The sequence below is a fragment of the Zingiber officinale genome, chromosome 9A (assembly GCF_018446385.1).
Source record: "Zingiber officinale cultivar Zhangliang chromosome 9A, Zo_v1.1, whole genome shotgun sequence".
In the NCBI taxonomy this organism is placed as follows: domain Eukaryota; kingdom Viridiplantae; phylum Streptophyta; class Magnoliopsida; order Zingiberales; family Zingiberaceae; genus Zingiber; species Zingiber officinale.
Genome location: NC_056002.1, coordinates 3,500,909 through 3,509,356, shown reverse-complemented (window position 1 = coordinate 3,509,356; position 8,448 = coordinate 3,500,909). Strand labels below are relative to the sequence as shown.

The 8,448-nt window shown below is 36.2% G+C and overlaps 1 protein-coding gene across 1 annotated transcript; it reads left to right on the top strand.

Moving 5' to 3' along the window:
* The first annotated feature begins 2,452 nt into the window (after nt 1-2,452).
* LOC122021502 (proline-rich protein HaeIII subfamily 1-like) lies at nt 2,453-3,938 on the top strand. The gene is made up of 4 exons (XM_042579623.1): nt 2,453-2,537; nt 2,610-2,665; nt 2,830-3,817; nt 3,907-3,938. Exons 1-4 carry the CDS (start codon nt 2,453-2,455, stop codon nt 3,936-3,938), a joined length of 1,161 nt encoding a protein of 386 aa, XP_042435557.1.
* Nucleotides 3,939-8,448: the final 4,510 nt, after the last annotated feature.

Genomic DNA, 8,448 nt, shown 5'->3' with positions numbered 1-8,448 from the left:
TCACAAACTCTTATTCTTATCAAAAATATCACATTATCATATTCTATTTCTATTTTATAAACCCTCATCAATAATTGTCACCTCATCATATATTTATTATCAATAGCACATCTTCTTTCTTCCTCTCTTGGTGAAGGCCCTAAAACACAGACCATAAACACATCTAATAGAATGCATTAAGCACTAAAACAATCCAACACAATTACACTAATCAAGGTAGAAAGAAGAGAGATAATAAGCACATCATATAGATCACTGACAGAGAAAAACTTTCAAGTGCCCATCACTAATCACTCTATGGAACTCCGAGAATCAATTAGCAGCAGCTCCATTCATCCTCTTTTGACGTTGGTCTGAGCAGCCATATTCTATATGGAATGGAGCTGTGCCATTGTTATTGCATGAAAGGTAGTTTTTCGGCTTAAGGTTAGGATTTCGTCGGAAGGGATAAATAACGTAAATAAGAATAAGAAAAGAAAGAAAACAGGTTGCATAATATAATTACTAGTAAAAAAATTGACTTATAAATTGATTTTTATTTATTATAATAATTATCTATTAAATATTTATTGATAATTTTATTATAAAGTTTTTAAAAATAAAATTTTAAATTGTTAAAATTTTATAAAAAAAATTGAATAAATTTTAGCTACATTTTTTAATTTTTTTAGTTAGGTAATGTTAATATAAATATTTAAAAAATAATTATAAAATTGGATGATATTTTTAATTTTTTTAACAATCAAAGTTAATATAGTTATTGACTATATTTCTTTTGACTATAAATTATTTTTTATTTAATAAATCCACCATAATTGTATTAAAATACAAGTAATATTATTAGGTTTAACGGAGGAAGTTGGGTCGAAGACGAGGAAAAAGGCATTTAGAGAAGGGAGAGGACAATGCTAGTGGAGGAGGGAGAAATGCTAAATGAGTCCGTCCTTAGTGAGCAAATTGAGCTTAATTTTGAGTTTAAAAATATTATCAAATTGAGCTTGAACTCCTGTGAATTATAAATATAATAATATTTTAATAATTATTATAACTAAATATTTTAAACAAACTAACTCATTTAACTTTTAAATAAGTTATTTTTAACCTATGTCCAACTGTTGTGAGTTATTTAATTTCATATAAAATAAACTCAAGTTTAAAAATTAAAGTTCAAATTAAACTCGAGCTAATCTCGAACTTAGGAGAAAATGAACCACGCCAAACTCAAGTCTCTTATTATTCAGCTTGGCACAGTTAGACTACAGCCCTAATAATAACGATATAAAAATGTCTACAGAGTAAAGTAGTTCTAAGGAAAATATTAATTACTAATACATACTACAATACATATTCCCAATTTATCAATCAAAATTAACTCCGACTAATAATCAAACTTTAACTAATAAAAAATAAATAATTATCTGACAAAAATAAATTATAAATTTTCAATGAAATTTAACTTTTAATAGTTTAAATTATTGGTCAACTATAACTTTACTAGAATAAATTATAACTAGCCAAATATAATATAAGTTTGGAGAGTAAAAAATTAAAAACTATCGGCCAAATCTGACATTTACCCCAAAATAAAATGATAACATTCATTTTGGTCTATAACAGTTAATACTTGTCAAACTTATTTTGGACGGAAATAATTCGTCAATAAACTTATTTTTCCTCATAGTGGTGAGTTGTATCTGTGCAACTAAACGTGGATCGTAGTCTCATCTGACTCAGCAACTTGGCCAGCTCAGCAACTTGGTTGACTCTACAGCTTGGCAGCTCAATGATTCGGTAGCTTGGTCAACTCTATAGCTCGACAGCTATACCAATTCGGCACTCTACACTTCGACAGTTCAATCACATGAACTGCTCGGTCATACCAGGCAGCTCGATAGCTATGTCGATTCGACACTCTACACTTTGACAGTTCAACCACATGAGATAGCTTGATCATACAAGGCAACTCGATAGGTATGTTGATTCGGCACTCTACACTTCGACAGTTCAATCACATGAGACGATTCGATCATACAAGATCGCTCGGCCATACAAAGTAGCTCGACCATACAAAGTAACTTCGTCATATGAGGCGACTCGCCGTACCAAACAATTCAATCTTTCCTACTTACTTAGCAGTTTTGAAGTTATCTAGCCCCCTGTAAATTTAAATTGTTTTTATAATTTCATATTCCTTGTATCTCCAACAATTAACACATCCTATTAAACAAGGTGTTGTACAAGGTTAAGCATTTATATATATGGCTAAGTTAGAGATTGTGCCAGCTTCCACTTCCCAATATTTATTTTTATCCTTTTTTGTTTTAAAAAAGAGTCCGGTGAGATTTGCATTGTCACGTATAAAGAATTGACTATATATATATCTAATTTTCCAAGTAGATGATCAGAGAGCTAGCAAAGCACTGAAGGGATTGAGAAATCGCAGTGTATGGTGATGGCCTTAATGGCACAGAAACATACCTTTGTTGTCTTCATGATCATCATCATCATGGTTTCACTTCCATCAACAGCATTGGGAGGTACGTACAACTTCAATTCATTATTTCATGACTGTCTTTACTTAAGGATCTTCATTCTTCTTATATACACAGGGAGGAAAAGCAAGAACTTTGTCGAGTATGCAGCTCCTTCAGCAACCATGACCAAGGTAATGAAAATGACGCTTTGTTCCTTCGCTTATATTAATTTTATAGCAGACTTTCTTGTTTTCATAACAAAGATATAAAAAAAAACAAAACAAAGATATTATTAGTTTTTTGGGTTAATTAGGAATTAGTCTCTAGTTTAACTTCTACTGTTCATCAAAAGCAGGAATATTATGCATTATCTGAGAATAGAGCTGATGAAGTTGATGGCAGTCATGCTGTTCGTTGGAGGATGTTGATGAAGGTGGACACACAGGATTATGGACCTGACAATCCAGCTCCATCTCTTCCTTCTCTTCCGGAGCCTCCTCCCAGACGTATCTCTCACGGCCCCCCTAATAGAAGTGACTATACAACTCCATTAGGAAATGACGATCCAACTCCAACTCTTCCGGAGCCTCCTTCCGGACGTATTCCTCACGGTCCCCCTAATGGAAGTGATGATCCAACTCCATTAGGAAGTGACGATCCAACTCCAACTCTTCCAGAGCCTCCTTCCGGGCGTATCCCTCATGGTCCCCCTAATGGAAATGACGATCCAACTCCATTAGGAAGTGACGATCCAACTCCAACTCTTCCAGAGCCTCCTTCCGGGCGTATCCCTCACGGCCCCCCTAATGGAAGTGACGATCCAACTCCATTAGGAAGTGACGATCCAACTCCAACTCTTTCAGAGCCTCCTTCCGGACGTATCCCTCACGGTCCCCCTAATGGAAGTGACGATCCAACTTCATTAGGAAGTGACGATCCAACTCCAACTCTTCCGGAGCCTCCTTCCGGACGTATCCCTCACGGTCCCCCTAATGGAAGTGACAATCCAACTCCATTAGGAAGTGACGATCCAACTCCAACTCTTCCAGAGCCTCCTTCCGGGCGTATCCCTCACGGTCCTCCTAATGGAAGTGACGATCCAACTCCAACTCTTCCGGAGCCTCCTTCCGGCCGTATCTCTCACGGTCCCCCTAATGAAAGTGACAATCCAACTCCATTAGGAAGTGACGATCCAACTCCAACTCTTCCAGAGCCTCCTTCCGGGCGTATCCCTCATGGTCCCCCTAATGGAAGTGATGATCTGACTCTATTTGGAAGTGACGATCCAACTCCATCTCTTCCGGAGCCTCCTTCCGGGCGTATCCCTCATGGCCCCTCTAATGGTTAGTTTACTTGAGAGAATAGAAAATAAAATTAAAAAAATAAAATTCAGTGGAAAAGTTTCAGTCGTTTATGTTATTAAAATTTGCAGATGAAAGAGAAAAGCAAACCATCAACGGATAATTTTGGAGTAAAAAATGATCACCTCAAGATCAGACGGAAAATTACAGATGGAAAAAGAATAAGTATGTATCATTTTTTATTCACAAAATTACATCATATGCTAAAAATTGACGCATGTACCCTTTTTAATTCACAAACTTATACCATATATCTAAAAAATAAAGCATGCATCATTTTTATTTATAAAATTATATTGCATGTATCCACCTTCATCTATCAAAATAGATAAACATGCAAGAAAAAAGATTTCTTTATCTTTTTTCTCCTCTTTGGCTAGGATAATTTTCATCTTGAATTTCTTTCCTTAATTTATCCATATTTTAGAGTGACATAACTAATCCATTAACGGTTGCATGCCTCGTGTGTGATGCTCTCGCGCTCATTCATTTGGGCGCTTTCAATCTTTACGTCGCTCTTAGGGGTATAAATAACCTAAGCCGCTTATGAGTTATTCAAATCTCGATTCGATAAAAGTTCATTTAAGCTCGTTTAATGAGGCTCGTTGATATAAACAAACTAAGCTCAAGCTTCATAATACTCGGCTCGTTAGTTCGTGAACATGTTCGTTAAACTCATGAATCAATTTATAAATGAAAAATAATAGTTTTGATATTAAATTTATATTACACCCTACTTAGGAAAAATATAGATAAATATATTAAATTTATTTATTAGAATAAAATTATAAATTTTAATAAAAATATTATAATTTTCTTTAAATATATAACTTTAATGAATATTTAAATTTACTATTTATATTTATTAAACTCGTTTAGACTCGATCAAAGTTCGAATAAACTTGTGAGCCATGAATATATTTGTTAAATAAAGTTCAAGCTCGGCTCGATTATAAACAAGTTAAAATCAAATATTCAAGAGTTCAGTTCGGATCTACTCGACTCGATTACACTCCTAATCGTGCTCCTATTTACTAATAAGCAGGTATTAATAGAAATATAAAGAATATAAATAAAAGGACTCTGCTTTTCGATATATATTTTATCAGTTTTTTTTATATTATTGATTGAAGTTTATAATGGTGTAGAATCTATTTAATTTTAAAATTCAAAAGCATTCAACTTATTAGAAATTAATATTTTTATTCTCTAAGTAAACAAAAGAGTTCGCTCAATACATGTATCTTATTTCTTTTTAGTTTTACACATAATATGAAGAAATTAAATAATTTCAGCAAAATATTCAGTTTCATTTTTTTTCCATCTTATCCAAACTCTTTGATTTTATAAAAAAAAATAATTGTAACGATAAGTCCAAATTTAGATCTTTAGGGATATTTTTACCTACAACTTAGAATTTGATACGTTGGCTGACATAGTGGAGAGGTCAAAGAATCCACAATAGGTAGGGCATGCTCGAATTGGCTACATGGCAGTTGGTCGGATGTGAGTGTCCGACCAGCCCTTCCGCTTGGACGAATTTTATATCTCAATTGGGGATAGACAGACCCTCTTAATTGTTGAGCATTCAGTATCCCGATCGACAATCTCATTAGATCAAGGATGGAAGTCGATTGGACATGATGTTTCTTTACGGTCAAAGAAGAGGCCGAGTAAAGGTCGGACCGTGGGCAGCGTCCTGAAGGGCCGAGCTGATAGTCTCCCTGAGGGGCGGCTGGTCGACCTAGCACGGGAATAATATACCTGTCATGTTATACTCTTTTGAAAATTTGTGATGTAAAAATCACAAAGAATATCCCGTAGGTAAATCATACTTTATGACCTGATTTTCTTAGGGATATCTTGGAAAGCATGCAAATACTTTGAGATGCGTGTGTAAGCATAATAGTTGTGGTAAAAGGCGAATACGCTCACCCCCAGCGCACCCGCCAACCCATCCCAAACCAACATGGAGGAGGTAAATCACGGGCGGCTACTAGCCTTTAGAATAATGACTAACACATAAGGGAGGTATTTACCTCAACTTTGCCGAGATTCGAACCCCAGACCTCGACTTTACCTCAGTATTGCACAAGCATAATAGTGACACTATAAAAGGAAGCCTTCATTTACAGGTGAAAGCATGCGATGCTCTAAATTTTCACACGCTCATTGCTATAGTTTACTTCAACTATTCTCCTGAACCGCGTACTAACTTAGCATTGGAGGACCAATGTCGAGAACTTTTCCTTGACCTGGACTAACTCTCCACGTGTTGCAGATAGCGAAGAGTCTTTATCCAATCAATAATAAAGCTACGTTTCTAATCAATTGTTGAAATGTTTTCGGTGAAGCTTTTAAGTTTTAATTCTGTTTAATTAATCCAAATTAGCATTTTCAACATGATAAAGAATTGATTTAGTAAAATTAATTAGTTTTCATTCTATACCATCAATAAACTACTTTAGGAAGATTATACTAAAGCTCACACCATATGGACCGGGCTTGTTCTTGCCATTTGCAACCAAGTCCGTACCATTTTTGTCTTTTACATTTAAAATTTAAAAGAGGCCTATTAAATTCTCTTTATCCTTCAATCATCCTTACATTTCATTAATCCCAAACTTAAGTATTCTTTTCTTGACTTAAGTTTTCACTTGTCTGCTCTTCCTAGTGGAGATAATCCCAAGGCATTATTGGTTATTGGTTTTTGTTTGTTCATGAACTTAGAGTGTCTCTATATATCTTACATCGACATTAATGGTAGTAAAAGTAAAATCATCATTAATCTTATTTAGAATCTTCATCAGACGGAGATCAGCGGAGATGACATTATTTTTGACGGAGAGGCGATTTTGACACACCCTACGTATGCAGGTCCCAAAAGCTAACTCTCACATGGAACTCCAAGGTTTATAGTATGAGGACTGGTGGTACCTGAACTCTGCACACAATAAGACAAGCACCTGGAGTGTTAGAGACCAGAAATCAGGAAAAAAGTTCACGGCACAGGTCCTTCGACGTTCAAGTCAGGTCCTTTTTCATTAGAAAAATAGTGTACGATGGAAAAAAGAACTGTTGAAGATGAGTGCGTAAGTGTGTGTATCTGGCCAAGGAAGAGGACCTCCCTTTTTATATAACGTTGCATACCTCCAGAGCCTAACCATTGTCAGAGAATGTCGGGTGTCAGAGCTTGTTGGATGAGAGAGAGGATGTACAACGATCTCATATTAGTGGAAGAAAGGTTCTTCTTTCAGGTAATAGAAAACCAATAGAATATTCCCTGATGTATGTCATTTATTCTCTCACAAGAGGTAATATACCTGTCATGTTATATTTCTAGCATGCATGGGAGAATAAATATTTGAATTACAATTCAAGATAGCGTATACCTCCCTTACCCTTGAAGCCCCCCCTTGACTTTTGCTTCTCTTCTTCTCCCATTTCTTCAAATGCTCCAACTTCTTGAGCTCTCTCTTCTTTGGACATTTTGTGGGGTAGTGCCCCATTTCACCACACGTGAAGCATCAAATGTGATTCTTCTCCTTCTCCTTCCTACAACTCAAATTAGATTCTAAAGAAATTGGATTGAGTTTAGGAGTTACCTCTTTCTTACCCAATGGGCACCTACTCTTGTAGCTAGTGTCCCTTTTTATTGCAACTGAAACACGTGATGTGGTCCTTTGACTTCACTTTGGTGGAGGTGCTCATTAGGTTGACTTCCAAGACTTCCTCATCACTTGTCTTGGATTCTTCTTCAACCGTTGAGGATGTTGATGATTTTTCCTCATCCTCCTTCTCCTCCTCAGAAGTTGAGTGCTCGTCACCTTCTGGTTGTTCCTCCTCTACTTGAGCACTTAAACTCATCTCCTTGGGATCTACCTCTTCATGTGTAAGCAAAAGTTCTTCTCTTAGAACTTTCTTCACTTTGCTGCACAATTCGTGGGTGTTATCATATTTGCCTACACGACTCACAACACCATTAAGAAACATATCAATTAAAATTAATATTATCTTTGAATTTACCTCCGATCGTGTGGTTTGCTCCTCCGTCCAATATCATGGTCGGAGTTTCTTCCCTTTCTAATCTTTCAGGACTTCGAATGGCTCTTCCACCACCATCATTATGTCTCAATCCGTCTCGAAGAAGTTCTTCATCTTCACCATCCAAAAGGTGATGTCCCATAAGCTTCCTCCTTCAAACTTTGGCGGATCAATCAAGTCGGTCATCTTTTGCTTCCTTGGCGATTAGTCCAATAGAGAGTGTCCTCGCTTTAATACCACTTGTAGGAGATCTTACGGCTGGCTAGAAGGGGGGTTGAATAGGCATGCCCCCAAATCGTTCGCTTCCTAGGTATTCGTTAGTGCGCAAGCGGAAATATAATAGTAAATACAAATATGAAAGCTAAAGACAGTGAAAAAGAACAAGCAAACCAATATACGTCGATGTAACGTGGTTCGGAGATTAGAGCTCATATTTCACGGATGTCCTTAAGGTGGACGATTCCGATCCTTCGGTGAATTATCCCCCGACAAACTCCAGCTATCTCAAGTCGCTCCTTGTGAATGGAGAAACCTCACCATAAAACTCACCAAGACCTCCTAGATTACAC

What these genes read in the sequence shown, in the direction of transcription:
- LOC122021502 (XM_042579623.1), top strand. Translation starts at nt 2,453, where the DNA reads ATGGCCTTAATGGCACAGAAACATACCTTTGTTGTCTTCATGATCATC. An exon ending in TCCATCAACAGCATTGGGAG is followed by an intron (nt 2,538 to 2,609) that starts GTACGTACAACT and finishes TTATATACACAG; the next exon opens with GGAGGAAAAGCAAGAACTTT. An exon ending in CCCTCATGGCCCCTCTAATG is followed by an intron (nt 3,818 to 3,906) that starts GTTAGTTTACTT and finishes TAAAATTTGCAG; the next exon opens with ATGAAAGAGAAAAGCAAACC.